The sequence below is a fragment of the Dryas octopetala genome, chromosome 5 (assembly GCF_963921425.1).
Source record: "Dryas octopetala chromosome 5, drDryOcto1.1, whole genome shotgun sequence".
In the NCBI taxonomy this organism is placed as follows: domain Eukaryota; kingdom Viridiplantae; phylum Streptophyta; class Magnoliopsida; order Rosales; family Rosaceae; genus Dryas; species Dryas octopetala.
In genome coordinates, this window is record NC_141370.1 from 16,253,011 (window position 1) to 16,273,612 (window position 20,602).

Below are 20,602 nucleotides of genomic sequence, written 5' to 3' on the forward strand. Positions count from 1 at the left end.
CCAGGACGGCCATCAAAGGTCAAGCCATGTCGGACTTCATCTGTGAGTCGACCACCTCGACGGAGGATCCACCTCGCACCGACGCTATGCCAGCGGCGTCTGATCCGAACTCAAACGGCGATCACAGCCAGGTTGACCTCCTCACCTGGACCCTCTATGTGGACGGATCTTCCAACACCATGGGAAGTGGAGCCGGGCTTGTTCTGATCTCCCCAGAACAAGTTGTGATGGAGTATGCCCTTCGCTTCAGATTTCAAGCATCCAACAATGAAGCAGAGTATGAGGCTCTCATCGCCGGACTCAGGCTGGCAAAGGAGCTCGGCGCGACCAAACTGAACATCTTCAGCGACTCCCAACTCATCGTCAATCAGATATTGGGGGAGTATGAGACTCGAGAACCTAGCATGACTGCCTATCTCGAGAAGACTCGTCTGCTGCTTGGGAACTTCCATGAGTACAAAATATCCCAAATCCCGAGGGCAGAAAACTGCAGAGCCGACGCCTTGGCACGTTTGGCTTCGGCCACAGACACCGGATCCGCTAGACACGTTCCAGTTGAAATCCTGGACAGACCTAGCACCGCCGAAAACGAAGTCACCGTCATGCAGACCGAGGCCGAGCCGAACTGGATGACGCCGATCATCAATTACTTGGTCTCCGGGATCCTTCCCCCGGAGAGAGACAAGGCACGTCTCATCAAGACGAGGTCGGCTCGGTTCAGCATGATCAATGGTCAGCTCTACAAAAGGAGTTTCTCCCTGCCCTACTTGCGGTGCGTCACTCCCCAAGAAGGTCAGGATGTGCTGAGAGAAATCCACGAGGGGATATGCGGAAACCATTCTGGAGGAAGAGCCCTTGCCTACAAGACAATCAGACAGGGTTACTTCTGGCCAACGCTGAACAAAGACGCAGATCATCTCTCTCGCGCTTGTCTCAGATGCCAGCAATTTGCCGTGGTCCCCCATCAACCTCCCCAGGTTCTGACCTCCATATCCAGCCCCTGGCCGTTCGCGCAGTGGGGACTCGATCTGATCGGTCCTATGCCGAAGGCGAAAGGGCAAGTCACTATGGCCGTAGTAGCAGTCGACTACTTCACCAAATGGGCCGAGGCCGAGCCCCTAGCCACAACCACAGCCGAACGAATGGAGACCTTCGTCTGGAAGAACATCATTTGCCGATTCGGCATGCCGCACACCATCATTGCGGACAATGGCAAACAGTTCGACTGCAAGAAGTTCAGGAGTTTTTGTTCGCGTCTGAACATCAACTTGCGCTTCACCGCGCCTTACCATCCGCAGTCAAACGGACAGGTCGAGGCCATAAACAAGATCATCAAGAAGACCCTCAAGACTAAGCTTGATAATGCTAAGGGAAATTGGCCTGAACTCTTGCCAGAGGTGCTTTGGTCTTACCGAACTTCCTATCGCAATTCTACGAAGGAAACACCTTACGCATTGGCATTCGGGACTGACGCTGTTGTCCCGGTCGAAATGGGGACTCCTTCATTCCGGACCGGCACATACAATCCCGAGACCAATGACACCGGACTTCGGCTCGGCCTGGACATGATCGAGGAAAGGCGAACCGACGCAAACCTCTGCCGAGCCGCTTACCAGCAGAGGGTAGCCAAATACTACAATCAAAGGGTCAGACCCAGAAGCTTCGGATTGGGCAGTCTCGTCATGAAGAAGAATCCCCTTGCCATCAAGGAGAGTTCGTTCGATCCGAACTGGACCGGACCATACAGAATCACAGGCATAATCAAGCCTGGCACTTACAACTTGGCCACTCTGGCTGGGAAGCCTCTCAAGCATAGCTGGAACGCTGAACACTTGAAGACTTATTACCAGTAAAATGTGGTTAGGATCGGGGACTGTCCGACCTAACACCCATTCCAATCAATGAAGAGATGAACACATTTTGACTCATTTCTTCTTATTTTTCGAAGCGAACACTGGGGACTCTACTCCTATACACTTTCAACAAAGAGGAAAGATCTAAGCGTTCCCTCCGAAAAAATAACAAACCCATGTGCCGAGCCGAAGTGCCATTTTCGGCCCGACGCTCGGTACATTACAGACTCATCAGGTCTATAAACTCATGTGTCGAGCTGGCGCGCCATTTCCGGCCCGATGCTCGGCATATTACAGACTCATCAGGTCTATAAACTCATGTGTCGAGCTGGCGCGCCATTTCCGGCCCGATGCTCGGCATATTACAGACTCATCAGGTCTATAAACTCATGTGTCGAGCTGGCGCGCCATTTCCGGCCCGATGCTCGACATATTACAGACTCATCAGGTCTATAAACTCATGTGTCGAGCTGGCGCGCCATTTCCGGCCCGATGCTCGACATATTACAGACTTATCAGGTCTATAAAAATCCCTGTCCGAGCCGAAGTGACTTCCTACAGTCCTAACGTTCAACAGGATATTTCTAAAAGAAAAATATACACCCCAATCAAAACTTTCATCGTGCATGCCGAGCCGATCTGAAAGGAGGTTTGAATATTTTTCTCAAAACAAAAACTGCATTCCTAAATATCTCAATGGGTATGCCGAACCCATCCGGGATCACTAGGGTTGTTAAATTTTTACTTATCTTAGTTATGCTTATCAAGCTGACCCTAAGACAAGTTCTAATTTATCATTACCATTCATTTTCATTGCGATCGGCATGTCGTGCCGATCCCAGAATGTCTTGGTTTTCATTATTGTCACTTTTATCACTTTCATGTGTTATTAGTTTTGTCTTTTAGCTTAATTTCCGAGCCGAACTGACAGCAACTTGTATCATATAAAGACAATATTGATAAATAAATAACATAAAACCAAATACAAATTGTTCCAAAAACAATTAAACCCGAGCCACACTTCGGCTCGGGAACAAAAAACAAAAACAAGATAACATAAAAAACAAAATAAAGCCATCATGCAGATCGCTCGGCAGGGCCCTCCAGGATCGGCTCGATGGACTCCTCGGGCGTCTCCTCACCGAGCTGCACCACCTCAACCCCGCCGATCTGCATCTCAGCGTTGGGATCGGATTCGGGGGCCGGGGGGATCGGGGTCGGCTCGTACGCGGGCAGTGGAGGATCTTCAGGAGTTGGCTCGGCTTCGGCCGGGACTTGGCGATCGGGAGGAGGAAGCTCGTCCTGGTGACTCCCCTGGGTATCCTCCCCCTCGTCATCGGACTCGCCAAGGAATGAGACATCCCAGTCCGGCCTCTTCGACTTGATCTCGTCCAGAAGCTCCTTATACCCCTCGAAGTGGGCATCGGTAAGTGCCTGAGCGCTCGGCATTTCAGCTCGACGTCGGAGCTCGGCATTTTCAAACCTCCGTTCGGCCGCCTCGACGTCTCGCTGGAGATCGCCGACATAGTGCCTCAAGTCAGCCACATTTTGCTCCGAGGACGCAAGCTCCTTGCCGAGCCGAGCGACCTCCTCCTCCTTCCTGGCCAGCCTGGATTGCAGACCCTCCGACCGTTCGCGCTCGGCATTGACCGTCCGCTCGGCCTCGGCCAACTTCTCTTTCAGCTCTACGACCCGTGCCCGAAACCTCTCCAGTTTCGCCTCGGCATCGACGGCGGCCTTAGCAGCTTCGAACTGCCTCATGGCGAGCTGCAAGAAAAACATACCTATTACTAATCCGAACCGAGCGGATAGACGAAATCCGAAGTAAAAGAGACTTACCAACATGGCCTGGCGGGATGCGATCAGAGCCTGGTGGCTGAAGCCCGGCTCGCCATGATCGGCCCACAGCCCCTCCTGCACCCTCGCGGTCATCACGCGCTTAAGGCCCGTGACGAACGGCTCGAGGCCGGGGTCTACCTCCACCGCCTTTAGGGGCGCCGAACCAGATGCTCCGGCACCAGAACCGCCGGGTTCGGCCCGAGCCCTCTTCTCCACCGGGGCCTCGGTCTGGGGAGCTTTCCTCTTCTCTGCTTGCCGAACCGGTCTCGGCGCAGGAGATCTAGGCTGAGCTGCCGCTGGGGCAGGAACTGGACCGGCTCGGCGGGGGCCCGTCCTGCGGCCCTCCTCTGGACGCTCCGAGCAGCCTTCCTCCTTAGGCGAGCCTCCAGTTCGGTGGGCGCCATTCCCCTTTCTGCCCGAGGATTCCACCTGGGTACAAACCAGGAGATCCCGCTCTGTCTGATCTGGGTTTCCCCGAGCAGAAACTTGGTTGACAAGTATTCTGCTGGTGAGTCCCTGATCGCGGCGATCTGGTCCTTGAGCTCACCCCGGAGCTTGTACTTGCCCCAGCTGACTGCAAAGGCGAAACCAAAAAGAGTTAGACAAAAAAAAAAAAAAAAATGCAATTATTACAAGACGTAAGCAAATTGTCCTCGGATCGGCCCCAAACTCCCAATGCCCACCTGGAATCCTAAAGGCTCTGGGAACCCGAGCCGAGGTCATTCTGTTCGGATCGGCGAACTCCCAATCCCCAGAGACAAAGAAATATCTTTTCTTCCATGTCTTCTGGGAAGAGGGATTCCCACCGAAGAGTGGCCCCGAGTACGCCTGAAGGTTGTAGAATCCGAGCTCGCTCTGCTTCGACCTCAGCGCGTAATTACAGAACAGGATGTCCTTGTGTGGCACACACTTGTGCACTTTGTGCCACAAGATATGCATAGACAGGATGATCCTGTATACGTTCGGGTTCAGCTGGTGTGGCGCCGCGCCGATCGTCGCGAGCCAATCCTGCAGGAAGGCGTGCAGGGGGAGCCGAACCCCATTCTCAAACATCTCCGGGTACATGGTCACCCATCCTATCGGAGGTCGGCTCGGCCTCTCCCCCTCGGTCGGCAACCTCATCAGCACGGAGTCGGGGACTGAGTACCTATTCCTCAAGTCCCTGAGATGGTATTCGGTCATCTCGTTGGGGATCTGATCGGCCTTCCACGCCAGTTCCTCATAGAAGTCCGGGTCGACCGGACTCCCCGTCACTCCCTGAGCCGAGGTCGACGCCTCGTGACCCCTGTCTCTTTCATCCGATCCTGAGGTGAGTCTGCTCGGGATGGTTGCGATCGGCTCGACGTCAAGAGGCTCTTCGTCGCCTCCTTCGGCCGTCCCTTGTTCCCGATCGGAACTCAGTATCTCGGGATTCTCTTGGTCTCCTCGGGCTCGGCGCTCGCCACCTGGGTTACGATTCAATGCCGAGCCGGCCTCGTCCAACTCTTCGGACAAACCGTCCCAACTCGCCTCACCCGCAGGTGGGCTTCGGCTCGGCTCGGCCTCACCCGCAGACGGGCTTCGGCTCATCTCAGCCTCACTATCTCCTTCAAAGGCTTCTCCCGAGCCGAGCCGGCCACTCGAGTCAGTCTCAGACATTACAAACACCTTCTCACCTTTCTCTCTCTTGCTTTTTGAATCAAAAAGTGGTTTTTCTCAAGAACTCTCAAGAACACACTCCCAAAACCCGAAAATGCAGAAAACTCAAAAAGGAGGAGAATCACTTACTGGTTTTCCTCCGCCCAAAGTCTCCGCCCCTAACACACTAGGAACCACCTCGCCCACGACCGTGTCTGGTCAAAGTCGGGATCGGACAACCTCTCGGACGGCAGTGAGAGATTGAAATTCGCGGCGAGAGAAGGAGGTTTCGCAGAGAAAGGAAGAAACTGAAGATGAAAGTGAAGAGGCAGAGAGAGAAAGGGACCTTTTATATCCCATGCAAGTCTGATCTCAGCCCTTCATTTCTGGCGCTTCACATGCCAGATCTTGACACCTGTCAAGCATTCAAAAATACCCATAATGAGGTGACCCTTACGTTCCCCCATGCAGAAATCAAACGTCCCTTCACCTGCCCCTGAGATATTTTGCCCAACCACAAGTCGTCTTGTGTTCGGGTCTTCGGGAACATGGACCTGTGGGGATCGGCTCGGATCAGGTAACACATTATCTTTGGAATTGTCCTTACACTTCAACTTCCAATCCACCGCTGCCCGCTCGGATCGGAAGCTGGGGGACTCCTGTTTGTGGGAAAATCCACATCAATCCGAACAGCCAATCACGGCTCGACACGTGGCTGGTCAACACCCACCTCGGAGTTGACTTTCTATGGTCAAATTTTGACCTCCACATCATCACTGGTCAGCATCTCCTCTGCCAGCTCAAACCGAATTCCCATGCCGGGCCCACCATGTTCGGTCCGAGCCGAACCGATGATCTTTCAATGGATCGAGTGTCCATCTCACCACGGTCATTCCGGTTCGGCTCGGCTCGGAACAGGGCACGGTCTCTTTTCGAGTTCTGGCGTCGACCAGTTAGGGCTCGGAAGGACCCCAGTCTACTGGATTGGCTCGGTCTTGAATCCCATGCCCGATCCGATCACACATGGACTTTATGTCTACACGTAAGAACATGTTCTTGTATCGGCTCGGCTCGGCTCTCCGCCGCCATTCCCGGGAAGATCATGCTGGGACGAACCGCCACACTTAAATGCACCTGACACAAATCTTCTGACAGAGAGGATATCAGGCTTGCATTCATGACTACTGGAGCAGTCTGCCTGAACCTTCCAGCCTTGCATTTAATGCAGCATTGAATGCTGAAGAAGCAGGCAGCTGAGCATGCAACTAGGTCTGACCAGGTGCGTGGGTCTCTGGCAACCATTCATTCACATGCAGGTATCTTACTCATGAAGGTTTCCTTTGCTTATATATATATCAAGTCATATATGCAAAAACGAGGACTACGCAACCACACAAAAAACACTTATACAAAAATTTCCACTCTCCCAAGAGCATGCCCAACTTGCTGAGAATAGCCCAGAACATTTGCCTTGTTCTTCCCATTCTCCCAAGTTCTTCCTTTGTTCTTCCTCATCCACCATCAAACACCACCACTGACTTCATCATCGGAGCGTGTTTGGCTGGTACCACACCGGTCCATCTCCCTTGACCTTGTTTCTCTTGCAGGAAGATCTCAACCAGCATCCACTTCATCATCCAGCAAAGCACCTGATCAGCCAGATCAGCTTATCTAAGTTGTTGCATCTACCTTACGAGAATTTGCATCAACAAAAGTCTCAAGAACTATATATATCAAGTACTGCAATGATCTCTCTGAGCTCACTTTATGCTTTTCTACATCATAGCTAGATTCACATGCATGATGGGCAGCATATATGCAGGACTAAATTTATATATTAAGAATAAAGGAAAATGAGAGTATAGGCTAAAAAATTAAAAGAAAAGCAAGTTGGCTCATCAAGATAATCAACCACTTGTCTCTCTGAATGAGATATATTGGAGTGATTAAAATGAATATATAGCTAGCTACAAACTAAAGACAATGAACAAGTATCTAAAATCTATTAATCGTTAAACCCTTTATTTAACAGCCATCATATATCCTCTTAACTCTTAAGAACATGTGTCTGCTGCCATGCAAACACAACTTAATTTGAACCCCGAATGTTGCAAATAATTACTTTATGCAATAATATATAAATACGTACGTACACATATGTTTTATGAATGCTTGCACACACATGTGTATATTATATATAACCGAAATACAAACATAATTGAATGGCTGTGGTAGCAAATAGTAGAATTTGCAAGTTCTTTAATTCTCCTTAGCTGCTGCCAACCTCCTAAGTCTTGCAGCTTGTGCAAATGTTGATGGCCTGCAATCAACACATAAGAAAATCATATAACTGCCAAGCATATATATATATATATGCCCTTACTAGCTCTCTTTCTAATCACGTACATGCATGACTAAAAATAATCTGCTCGCAAATGTTAAGCAAAAAGATATAATAGTCAGTCACTGGTCAGATCAACGTACTGTAATCAATTTTTAGTTATTTTACTGTCTCAATTGTAATCTGCAGCTTGCTACTTAATTAGTCTTTTTCTCCTCCCTAATTAATATTTCATCTTTGTCCCTCTTTTGTTTTTTTTTTTTTTTTTTTGATGAATCAGTAATTATATATCCTAACTCATATATGCTTTATAAACCAGTTTATGACAAATTGAAATATCAAATTTGCATGGTATTGATTAGCAGAAGCGACAAAGCTGGTGAAAATTAATCAATTAATTTTGGTATTGCTCACGTACCTAACACTCATGGTTGTTTCCCGCACTTATATAATTAATTTCACCGTGTATGGAGATCGAGGTCTTAATTACCAGTCATTTTACTTAATTGATTCTTATAATTAGTAAAGTACGTCGCTTTTTATTTCTGTGGATTCTGCTTGCTTCTTATTAAGTTCTATTGACAGATTTTTAATTCCACACCCACATCCACCAATAATTCGACAAATTATACGTAGTGAATGTGAAATTTGAACAATTACCGTATATGTGGAATAAACTGAAACTATTTCTCATTGATTAAGAAGTGAATGTACGTACAGATCGAAGTATCTGTTACATATGGATATATATATACAACCAATTACTTTGAGAATTAACCAACTAGCTAGAAGAAGCGCAGGAGATCATGCCACGTGGTGATCATGAGGTGGTCTACCAACGAACATGATGGTACATGGAGATGCTCTCTAATCTCTATATAACTATACTCTTTCTTCACTCTCTTTCTTCACTACTCTTCCCCCTGTGGAGATCAAACTGAAGAAATCAAAATGGCTGCCTCCAATTCGTCTGCTGAGATCAAGATTACTGAAGAAATATCGGCTAATGTCCGTCACCAGACCGGACTAGCAGATCAGACAAAGCAGCTGCTGGAAGTTGCAACAGAGTCACACAACCCAGATGGTTTAAGTGGCATGAATATTGAGGTATTCAGAGCCGCAGAAAAAGGTGAAATTGATGCCCTTAGGAGACACAAAGACGATCTCCACCAAATATTGACTGTAACCAACAACACAGTAGTCCATATTTACATAGCATGCGCGCCGACAACCAATATCCTCGAGGAGATCCTTGAACTGTGTCCAGCACTACTATTGCAGCAGAACGAGAGTGGTGACACACCATTGCACATTGCAGCAAGACATGTGCGTGATGATAAGGTCGAAGCTCTTATTAATAGTGCAAAAGCTCGTCATGGAGATCTTGAGGAAGGGGTCTTATTAGCAGAAGCCAGTTGGCAGAAAATGCTCATCAGGACAACCAACAAGGAAAAGAGCACAGCCTTGCACGAGGCGGTGCGCTTTAATCGCCTTAAAGTGGTGGAGATATTGACTAGAGAAGACCCTGAGTTTTTATACTCTGCTGATGATTATGGCGAGACTCCACTTTACATGGCTGTCGAGAGGCAATATCGTGATTCGGCTTTTAAAATACTTGACACTTGCACATCTCCAGCTTACCAAGGCCCAAATGGGTTAACGGCTTTACATGCTGCTGTGTACTCCAAAGATGAAGGTATATATATGCATATATATGGACTTGTGATTTTCTTTTAATTTCCTGTATTTAGCTAATTAATTATATTAATTAGTTAATTAAATTTTTTGTTCTATAACTTCTATTTAATTATCTAATTCTTTATTGTGTATAAATTTTGCCTATTTCACCCTTTAGAAATGATGGAAAAATTATCAAAGATGATAAAAAGGTCTCTAACAAAAGCAAGAGACGAAACAGGACGTACTCCGCTTCACATAGCTGCTGAATTCTATGGGACTTCAATTGTGAAAAAACTGCTAGAATATGATAGATCTGCTGCCTACGCCCGTACCAATGAAGAAAAGAGGACATCTCTTCACTTTGCAGCCTTAAAAGGCAATTTAAGGGTCATGAAAGAGCTTATTTCTCAATGCCCTGATTGTTGCGAACTGGTTGACCACAGAGGTCAGAATATTCTTCACTATACTACCGAGCACTCCTTTCATCGAGATTTAATGAAGTTTGTTCAAAATGATCAATGGCTTAGCACCGTCCTTTTAAATGCCAAAGATGCTGATGGTAACACACCCCTCCATCAAATTGCTGCTTCTGAATCTCATCATCTGCACAATGATTTCATAAGAGACGATAGAATTGATAAAATGGCATTCAACAGGGAAAACATGACCGCTTTGGACATCCTAGATCGACATAGTGCTTTTACAAATTTTTAATAGTGTTATTTCAATTTTGATTTTTAATCATTGATTGTAAGTTCATTAAACTATGAAGTCAATAAGAATTATGTTCTTTAAATATATTTACCTTGTTATTTTTTTTTATAATATTAGCTATGCTATGCATTTAAAAAATAAATTATGGTAGATCCAAACTCCAAACTTGAATTAGTCTAAAAGTCCAAAATGAATCAGCCCAATATCCACTTGGTTGGGTGTTAGGCTCTCATCTTTCTCTGATATTATATATATATATATATATATATTGACAACTAATGTTATAAGTCTATATCGTGTGTGTATATATAAAACGTTTGCATCTGAATCGGCCTGTATATGTATATAGAGAAAATTTCCATTAAAGGATCTCTTAAATAAATTAATAGCGACAAGTGTTGGAGGTGATTGACTACAAACAAAAAAGAAAAATTGCGCCATAATACATACTCTGGATTTGTATCCTTAATTTTGTTTCCCAATTGATAATATATATTACTTCTCCGTGTTGCAGGGAAAATTTAAAGACTTATTGCTGACTAGTGCTAGAACACATTGTCGAATTCGTAAACCAAGAAACTATGTTGATGACAAGAAAAGTTCTGAAACCGAGGAAAAAGATGATAATCATTTTGTGGTGGCTACACTCATAGCAACAGTAAGCTTTGCAGCAGGTCTTACAATGCCTGGTGGTTACCATGATGAAGAATCGGTCCAAGGTTTTGCAATTCTAACAAAAAATGCAGCTTTCAAAACATTTGTCATAACAAATACAATAGCCATGACTTTGTCCAGTGGCTCTGTCTTGATGCACATTTATTGCAGGAAGAACACGAAATTAGGTCTGCAGGAGAACTTGAATGCACATGAAGTAATATTATCTTTGACTATGTTTGCTTTAATAGCAATGATGGTTGCATTCATTACCGGCACATATGCAGTATTGGGTAATTCATCAGGACTTGCCATAACGACTTGTGTTCTTAGCTGCTTTTTCTTCTTTGGCTTAAATCAGGCCGTGGTTTTTTTAAAAGAAATAATACTACAGGGACTTGGCTTGTTAATTTATTTCCCTGGGCAGCAGATTTATAGAGCATTTGACAGAATGCGTGAATCGGTGAATGTACGTGTTGCTAAGTGCACCTCAGGTGCCACATAATGGGGATAAGCTATTGTGAGAAGAGTTTGAGACAATGTAGTATTTTATTATTCTTTCATCTTAATGGAGCAATTTGTTATCAGTACATTCAACTTTTATATGTTATTTCATATCTTTTAGGTAAAGACTCATTTGTAAGAGTAAGTAGTCCCACTTCGATCTTGCGGTTATTTGATATGTTATCTTGCATTGCTCCGATCCTTATAATTGAATATCTATGCTTTAACTACAAGCCCAGCGTCCATGCTATTCCTGGAGTTATCATTTCGACCTAGCAATGCATGTACTGATCAAAAGAACATCTCTTTTCTTTCTGACATTAGATAAGTAATTTGTAAACATCAGCATTTGTACATACAATGCAAAAAGTAATAGTAACTAGTACCGATGAGAGTCTTGAGGAAAAAAACTTGGCTATCCCGGGGATACCATCTGTGTGGTATCACCAGAGAGAGAGAGAGAGAGAGAGAGAGAGAGCTGAGGATGTGGATACCAACTGTTGGTATCCCCGGAACATGCAAGTTCTTCTCGAGTGATGAGACTTTCAAGTTTTACCAGACGTTGCAAGTTGCAAGTCGTAACACAAGTGACAGGAGACTTGACATTATTTAGTTTAGTTAGTTGCTCACAACAATACAAAAAGGCACAGTTGAGCACTTTTGCTCAAGGGAGCACAGTTGACACTATTGTATTGCTCTGGCTCTTCTACATATCAACATTGCATCATATAATTGAATATCTGCTACAAGAGTTCCATCCAGGAAATATTATTTTTGACATCAGATTGCATGTATTCAAAGTTTGCAGGTAGCACTGGAATTTAAATATTAACATAACATGATTAATTATTGTTGTAATGTGGTAAAATGTCATCACTAACTTGTATGTATTCTCCTAGGACTGAAATTTGATTGGTATGTAATTATTTGATTTATGTTAATTAGAGTATCTTGTTTCGATCCCCTAGCAGTACTCTTTATAAAAATGTGGATTACTAATCAAAACAAAATCCCATTTTCATCATTATGACAACTTGAAAGTACACAGATCATTTTAACTATAGAACTTGAAGAGCCGACAAATAAATTTGCTAACCCTGGTAGACAATATCAACCAAGGAATAATTCCTACCTGCAAACACACAAGGCAAAGAGTCAGGAGCATATTCGAAAACCGTATGATGTTATATATCGCATACTTATCGAAAGAGCATCTCTTTTCTTTCTGACCTTAGATAAGTACTATGTAAACATCATCATTGTACATACAAAAGTAATAGGACCTAATACTGATGAGACTTTCAAGTTTACCAGAAATTAATGAAGATATTGTAAGTTGTAACACAAGTGACAGGAGACTGACATTATTTAGAATATTTGGTTGCTTACAACAATACAAGAAGGCATACTTACTTCAGCATTTTTTCTTAAGGGAGCACCTAAAAGGCCCCCTTCTTGACATAAGATTTATATTGAGGAGAATATATTATAACAGACAAAAAATGCATTCCAATTTTATTTACCATAACATTTTCGTTTAATACTCCTCCAGCCCTCCATGATATCACCTTACCTGCAAAGCATCAAAATATAGTAATCACAATTGCAATCAATTTAGTTATTTTACTGTCTGAATGATTCTCTGCTTGCTACCTAAGTCTTTTCTTTCCCCTACAATTCGTATCATAACTACTCTCTCTCTCTCTCTCTCAACCACACTATGACAAAAGGAATATGCATGGTAGTACGCAGAACTCAAATCAAGTGACAAAGTTGAAGAGGAAAAGAGAAAGTTCTTGCAATGGAAGAGGGAAGGAGAGGACTCAATAAGGAATTATGCAAGAAGAATGAATTACCAAAGGGTTGCACAAGTTGTTGCGATATGGAGGCAACAGGAACCCTCCAAAACCAGCAAATCAGCACAAGATACATTAAGACCTAATTGGACAACCAAGTGTATCTATTAAGAGCCATAATTCAGGAAAAAAGTGAACTTCTCAAAATCTTGATATACCCAGAATTACCTTTGAGATGAACAAAACTTTCAGATACAAATCATATGAATGTTTTATCTCCTTGCCATGTAATTCTTGATCTGGAAGACCAATAAAAGCGTTACAATCTTCCATCCATAATGTGGCACCATATCTTAACTATTATAAAGTAAGGCTTACCTTAAATACCCTTTAAAAATATAATTTAATCAACTCATAATAACTATACAGAAAAAAAAAATGCCACAACAACTAGATATATCAAGTTCAATGACCTCTCTGAGCTCACTTTATGCTTTTCTACATCATACATTCATGATGGGAAGCATGCAGGACTAAATTTATAATTATAAGGATATTGGAAAATGAGAATATAGGCTAAAAATTTAAAGAAAAGCAACTTGGCTCATCAAGATAATCAATGCAGGACTAAATTTATAATAAGAATATAGGAAATGAGAGTATAGGCTAAAAATTAAAAGAGAAGCAAGTTGGCTCATCAAGATAATCAACCACTTGTCTCTCTGGCTGAGATTTATTGGAGGTGATTAAAATGAATATATACAGGCGCCTACAAATTAATTAAAGACAATGAACAAGTATCTAAACTCTATTAATCATGAAACCTTTTGTTTAACAACACCATCCTCTTTTGCACACATGTGACTGCTGCCATGCAAACACAATTTGAAACCCGGAATGTTGCAAAATAATCCCTATATGCAATGATCTATAAATACATATGTGTTTATGAATGCATGTACACAAATAATATATTATATAAACATATATATATATATACACAACCAAATACAAACATAATTGAATGGCCGCAGTTGCAAATAGTACAATTAGCAAGTTCTTTCTCCTTAGCAGCTGCCAACCTCCTAAGTTTTGCAGCTTGTGCAAATGTTGATGGCCTGATTCAACAAATAAGAAAATCATGTCACTGCAAAAAATATGCCCTTGAAATGTATATTAATAAAATTACCAAGTAATTTCACAGATCCTTTAGACCCTACTGTTAACATTTTATTTTTGAAGTTATTTTAATTAAAGATAGAAAAGAAAGGAAGAGAGAACAGCGATAGGAGATCCGATAAAGGTGATTGAAATATATAGAATGGTGATCGAAATATATAGAATGGTTTATAAAATGAAAACTAGGAACTAAAGTAATTTTAAATAGTCTTCAGTTTTACTTTTATGCATTCCCCTGCTCTCTTTCTAATTTCTCTATCTCTATTCAGTGTCTCCTTTATGTCTTCTCTTTCCCACCACTCTTTTATTCTTATGAAGAAAAAAAACGAAAAAAATTAAAAACTTCATCAAACGAGCTCTTACCAAGCAATTTTGTGAACTATAAGTTTTGAGGAAAAAAGGAAATTAGACAACATTTTTTTATGGCTTCAACATAATGCTGTTTAATCTTTCAATGATAAGAATAGCGTCAATTGGGAAGCAATATATGACCAGGATAGCAATCATAAAGAAAAGTTAATGGAGAAAAATAACAAAAGAGCTATTGCCATCCCTACAAAAATTCAATGGACATCATATGCTTAAGTTTCAATGTAATTGATTATGCTATCGACAATTAATGGATAAAACTTTGAACGTGCAAGCATAAGAAGAATAATGAGCAATCAAAGAAAAACAACATTAAAATGCCATTTTCCTAAGAAGAAAATTAATTTGAACACCAACACCTAGTTTAATAAACAAGAAGCACTCACTGTGACAATGAGCTTGCCTCTTTCAAAAGCTCTTTTATTTCTCCACGCAGCTGCGTTGCCGTGGCACTCTTTGCTCCTCTCTGAGATTAACAAAATCACCCAAATGAAAATTTTCTCTGCACACCACAAAATTAAGTTCTACAAATCCAAAAACACAAACTATGAATGCAATAAAAGCATCAAATACACGACCAAGAGAACGAGTTCACACCAAACTTACCCTAAACTTGCTTAAATTCATATCAGAAATCGTTGAAGCAATTATAACAGATAGCCAGAGACGTTGAGTGGCGGTACCTTCTTTAACTGTTCAAGCCACCTTGATACGAACTGGAAAGCGACGACGATCATGAAGACGAGTGGAGCTGCTAACGAGCTTCGATGCTCCGCTGGGGTTTCTACCACCTCTCCCATATCTCCTTGCTCGATCCGTAGTTCCGTACCAACTGCTTCTTCTTCTTCGTCTCAGATTCTGAGAATGCCTTCGGCTCTGGGTTACTTTCAGTTGCTTCTCTGCAACTGGATCAGTTGCAAGGCCCAAAATCAAAACTTTCTTATTGGGCCAATATTTGTTTAACTATGGTCCGATTCAAAGGCCCAATTCCAAATTTAGCCCAAATCTGAAGGTTAAAATATCATGCGAATAATTTTACAGAATTACCCCCGAATCAATAATATCCTGCTGCTTTGATCAGCAATATCAACTACCATTCCTGAAGCGCCATAAAATCAAACCCCAAATTTGTCATTTCGTCAATAAATCCCACACGTGCCACGCAAACCACATGCGCCCGAGCGTCCACGTCTGCACCAAGCTTATGAAGAAAGTTGAAGAAACACACAAGGAAACACAAACGAGCCAAAGGCAAACCCGAAAACAGCGAATGGAGGGAGAGCACACGGATCACTGACGTGGCGAAAAGATTTTTGAAATCCCGCCCAAACCCGGACTTCAATTGTTTCGTGAAGCGAAATTTAATTTTCGCTTTTTATCATTTTTGCCCACGACCCCCCAACACCCCCCTCTTCTTATCCCCTCACACACCTTTGGCTTAAAATTTCACGCACACACAAACGCACCGCACCAAACAAAGCAAACGCATAATATCGAATACTCTATTCTCTCTCTCTCTGCGTCTTCGCCTTATCTTCTTCGAAAACCCTAAGGTATGCTCGCTGCCGACTCCGCCGACTCAGACCGAGTTGCTTCGTTTCTCAACCGTTTCTGACCGATTCTCGCCGATTCTCACCGATTCTCGACGTTTTCTCTGCAGGTTCGCCATGAAAGGTGCTAAATCCAGAGCTGCTGCGCCCAAGAGGAACGATACCAAGTGAGTTTCTGCTCCTCATTACGATTTTCGTTTGCGATTTGTGGAGAATATGCTCCGATTGTAGCGATTTGATCGGAGATCTTCAATACGTGTTCGTGCTTTGTGTTTTTTCTGCTTCTGTTTGTGTTTTGAATTTTCGTTGTTTGTTGAATTTGTTAGGCTAAAGACCAAAAGTGCTGGAGCGAGCAAGAAGCCAGCGAAGAAGGCCGGGAAGGATCCAAACAAGCCAAAGAGGCCTGCAAGTGCCTTCTTCGTTTTCATGTATGGTCAACGCTCTTTCAATCTCCTCTCCCAAAGTTTCACATCCGTCTCTTTGTTCGTTCTTCTCTTATCTAATTTTCGTTTTGTTCTTGTTTATGAAGGGAGGAGTTCAGAGAAAAGTACAAGAAGGAGCATCCAAACAACAAATCTGTTGCTGCTGTAAGTTAATTTCATCCTCTCAGATCTACGTGCCTAATTTCTCTTCAGAACGATTTTTCTATTACATTTATGATCGCGAAAATATGCATATTATTTTTTATTTTTTTCATGAATTTGAACAGGTCGGTAAAGCTGGTGGTGATAAATGGAAATCGTTGACCGAAGCTGTGAGTGTTTAGACCTAATTACTTTTTAATTGATTTGTTAATTTCTGGAATATATTCTGTATTAGAATATTGATAATTATTTTGTGCATAAATTATGCAGGAGAAAGCTCCTTTTGTAGCCAAGGCTGAGAAGAGGAAGACTGAGTACAACAAGACCATGCAGGCTTACAACAAGAGAATAGTGAGTCTCAGCCCTCTTGTTTCAATTTTCAGTTTCTGTTTTTAATTATTTTGAGGAATTTTTCTGAGAATGGTTCGTTTGTGTGAAATAATTAGGCTGAGGGAGGTAATGGAGCAGAGGAAGAAGAGTCTGACAAGTCCAAGTCCGAAGTGAATGATGAGGATGAAGATGACGACGAGAGCGGCGAGGTAGGCCCTAATTTCTACTTCAAATTATTTAGGGGTTGTTTATGTATTTCATTGCAATTATGTGAGTAAATTGATTGATTGTTTGTTTGGTTGTTTGTGGTTTTTGAACAGGATGAAGATGATGATGAGTAGAGAAAGGGAAGTGGAAGTGGAGGAGTTGAAGCAATTTGTGTAGGGTTGCTTAGAAGGACAATGAATTGACACAGACCTGCATTTTGTGATTTTAAGCTCTTAGTCTCTGAATGATGGATGGATAAATAGCTACCTTTGTTTAGGATTAGATTAGGAAAACAAAAAAAAACCCAAGGGGATTAAGTTTCAGGGTCTCATCTAGTACCTGTGATTCCCATATCGTTCTGTACTTAAATGATCCGTTTTATGTTCAATGAATTTCGGTTTGCTTTCATTGCTTAATTGTTTTGCTTAAATATGTGTGTTTGATGTTGGGTTGAGCACTTGAGTCTTGAGCCCTTGTTTTTTTCGGTATAAATTAGTATATATCACTATAATAGTGAGTGTTATTGATTGGTGTGAAAAGCTAGTCTGACTTTTTCCGATGATTGGGGAGTAGGAATGGTTTTTTTTGTCTGCATTTGAATTTTCAGAGTTGTATTTTCCTTTGTCCTTTGTTCCATCTTTTGTTTTTTGTGATGGGTGTGGTTTGATTTCACCACGGGGGTTGTGTCTGACTTCACAATTGGGTCTGTGTAATCTTGTTGCATGAGAATTGTGTCAGAATTTTGGGATTCCAGGAGCGTCAACTGTTTATCTGTTTGATGGCAATGAGATACAAGTGAATGAATGAGATCAAACGTACGCTCTATCCCACTTGTTATGTACTTTGTGTGGGAGTATGCTAGTTTTGTTCCGGGGCTACTGCAGTTGGGGATTGGAAGCTCTCAGTTTATATCTTCGAATTACTTGGCATTGCATGCCTTAGTGTGAAAACTGTTATGGGTGTTGCATTTTCTAATACACATGGCAATCAATAGGCAATTGCAATTTGTGATTGTTTCCAACTTGGGAAGAGTACTCGTTGAACTTAGAATTTTTGAGGTCTTGGATGTGAGCCTTGAAATTACTTGTACTGAGGATTTCGTGTAATATGTGATTTGGTTCAGTTGGTAAATGTTGGGCTAGTTTCATATGTAGTTAGTGAGTTGATACAAGATGAATAATATACCAAAGGAAAAATGGTTCCCTTGGCTAATTGTACATGTTCAAGAGTGAATGATATTTGAAATTTGGTTGCAGGGTTTTTGTGCAACTAACAAAAATTTAGATTATAAGTTTTGTCTCTGTTCATGTAAGATCATGTAAAAGGATAAAAAATAAATAAATAAATCTTGGACCTTTAGATCAGAATATAGAATGAGTGCTTCAATCCTGATCGTTGGTACATAATAATTAGCAATATAACGTGTTCCAATAATTAGCAATTTAACGTGTTCCAAACTTCCAATATAAAGTGCAAACAACATGTTGAGCCCAAGCAGAGAAGAAATGAACCGCGTAGGCTATCTTTGAAAACGACTTGTCGTATCTTTGATACCTCTTCGACTACATACATAGGGTCGTTTAGAGTTTGGCGTGTTGGGTGAAAGAGGTGGGCAGAAACGAGAGAGCGAGAGAGATGGCTGGTCCCGGGAAATGCTTGCTGGTGACGGGACCTCCTGTAAGTTTTCGATCAATCTCTTTCTCACTCATTTCTTTTATTAATTGCCAGTCTTTTTTCAGAGCTCATTCTTTTTTATTCAATGCTTTCTCAACTTTTTGCTTGATGCTGCTTGTGCTTGCAGGCTGTGGGTAAAAGCACTCTGATAATGAGAGTCTTTGAGAGCCTAAAGGCCTCAAACCCTAACCTCAAGATTCAGGGTTTCTACACTAGTAATGCTCTCTCTCTCTCTCTCTCTCTCTCTCTCTCTCTCTCTCTCTCTCTCTCTCTCTCTCTCTATCTGGACCTGGTAGAGGATCCAGGTCCAGATAGATAGGATATAATTCGTTATGTGATTGCTTTGTCTTTGTAGGTGAGGTTAGGCAAGGAAGTGAGAGAACTGGCTTCCAAGTGGTCACATTAGACGGCCGCACAGCTCCCTTAGCCTCCTCAACCATTTCCAGGTCTCCTTGTCTCCTTTCCTCATTTCATTTAATGCAATCTTTAATCTTTGTTGCATTCTTAGTCGGTTCATCAATCTCCATACTCCATTGTTAAGCCAAATTAAGCTAAAGCCTAGAGCATCTTTTGTCTATGTCAGCCCAGTATCTCTCAGATGGCCCACTGTGGGGAAGTACAAAGTAGATGTTGCATCATTTGAGTCACTGGCACTGCCTGAATTACAGGTGGGATGGTTTTTCCACTGCTTATTGTTCAAGACCTACCACCCTTCTGCACAATATAGTTAAATTTTTGGACTTCTCGTTTATGGAATTTGTGATGTACTTTCTGGGTTAGACCCACATTTTATTTTCGAGCATCATGTCAATCTAGAGACTAGTTGATATATAGATACTTTTTCGATTTTAAAAGTGATTCTTTTAAGGCTGAAGGAATGCAATTTCTTATCAGGTAAGAGAAGATGCTGATCTATTCATCATTGATGAAGTTGGCAAGATGGAGTTGTTCAGTTCATCTTTCTTCCCTGCTGTTCTAAAAGTTTTGGAATCCAATGTCCCGATTTTGGCCTCCGTCCCAATCCCAAAATTTGGCCATGATATACCTGGAGGTACATTTTCCTCACACATTCCATTCTTGCCCATTATAATCTTTTGATTACTTGCCTTCTACAGGCATGCAAATCCTTGTGCATTATTAAAAATATACATTTGCTCTAATTTTGATCATTTTTCTCAACAGTTTTATAATCACAATTCATAGATATGTGATTCATAGTAAATTCAGGGGGGGAATCTTTTTTTTTTTTGGGGGAAGTTTTTGTTATTTAGTGCTTATTGTATAAGAGTTGGAGTTGTGACTGAAAAATGTCCCATCCTGGTTTCTGTGCTGAATGTGTATATGACTTGGGTGTCTGAACTTCTGCAGTTGCAAGGTTAAAGAATCATCCAGGTGCAACCATTTTTACACTGAGCCCAAGTAACAGGGATGCTGTTAAAGAACAGATATACTCTCACTTGGTAGACTTATTAAGCAAAAAATAGATGTTGGACAATCCCTATTCACTAGGTCCTTGTTTCCACCTCTGGTGAAAGTTCTTAACAATGTTTTATGGTCATCGTTACTGTTAAGACTTGAAGGAGCTTAAATGTACTCAATAGGCTTGGAATAGGCATTATCAAAATATATATACCAAAAGAGTGTGTAATTCTCTTTTCTGAGTTTCAGCATGATTTTCTTATTTTATGTTGCTGGGAACCTGGATTTGAGT

At 42.2% G+C, this 20,602-nt stretch overlaps 4 protein-coding genes across 5 annotated transcripts; 3 read left to right on the forward strand and 1 right to left on the reverse strand.

Moving 5' to 3' along the window:
- The first annotated feature begins 8,745 nt into the window (after positions 1–8,745).
- On the forward strand, positions 8,746–11,203 carry LOC147284932 (protein ACCELERATED CELL DEATH 6-like). Its single transcript, XM_086245748.1, has 3 exons — positions 8,746–9,346; positions 9,506–9,975; positions 10,559–11,203. Exons 1-3 carry the CDS (start codon positions 8,746–8,748, stop codon positions 11,201–11,203), a joined length of 1,716 nt encoding a protein of 571 aa, XP_086101874.1.
- Positions 11,204–11,629: 426 nt separating this feature from the next.
- On the reverse strand, positions 11,630–15,404 carry LOC147284933 (protein GET1-like). Of its 2 annotated transcripts, none has more exons than XM_086244611.1 (7): positions 15,153–15,373; positions 14,933–15,012; positions 14,046–14,116; positions 13,227–13,297; positions 13,059–13,140; positions 12,726–12,775; positions 11,630–12,334 (listed from the first exon to the last, which is right to left on the reverse strand). In XM_086244611.1, the coding sequence occupies exons 1-7, from the start codon at positions 15,171–15,173 to the stop codon at positions 12,257–12,259; spliced, it is 453 nt and encodes a 150-aa protein (XP_086100737.1). In that variant the 5' UTR covers positions 15,174–15,373; the 3' UTR covers positions 11,630–12,256. The 2 variants fall into 2 exon arrangements, with proteins under 2 accessions (XP_086100737.1, XP_086100736.1); XM_086244610.1 differs by having other exon boundaries at positions 11,631–12,334; positions 15,230–15,404.
- Positions 15,405–15,940: 536 nt separating this feature from the next.
- Positions 15,941–17,625, forward strand: HMGB5 (high mobility group B5). The gene is made up of 8 exons (XM_086243708.1): positions 15,941–16,099; positions 16,207–16,263; positions 16,423–16,524; positions 16,626–16,683; positions 16,806–16,850; positions 16,951–17,031; positions 17,127–17,219; positions 17,331–17,625. Exons 2-8 carry the CDS (start codon positions 16,214–16,216, stop codon positions 17,349–17,351), a joined length of 450 nt encoding a protein of 149 aa, XP_086099834.1. The 5' UTR covers positions 15,941–16,099; positions 16,207–16,213; the 3' UTR covers positions 17,352–17,625.
- A 1,199-nt stretch (positions 17,626–18,824) lies between these two features.
- LOC147284935 (uncharacterized) lies at positions 18,825–20,589 on the forward strand. Its single transcript, XM_086243707.1, has 6 exons — positions 18,825–18,894; positions 19,019–19,106; positions 19,247–19,337; positions 19,475–19,559; positions 19,786–19,942; positions 20,260–20,589. Exons 1-6 carry the CDS (start codon positions 18,853–18,855, stop codon positions 20,373–20,375), a joined length of 579 nt encoding a protein of 192 aa, XP_086099833.1. The 5' UTR covers positions 18,825–18,852; the 3' UTR covers positions 20,376–20,589.
- The last annotated feature ends 13 nt before the right edge of the window (positions 20,590–20,602 follow it).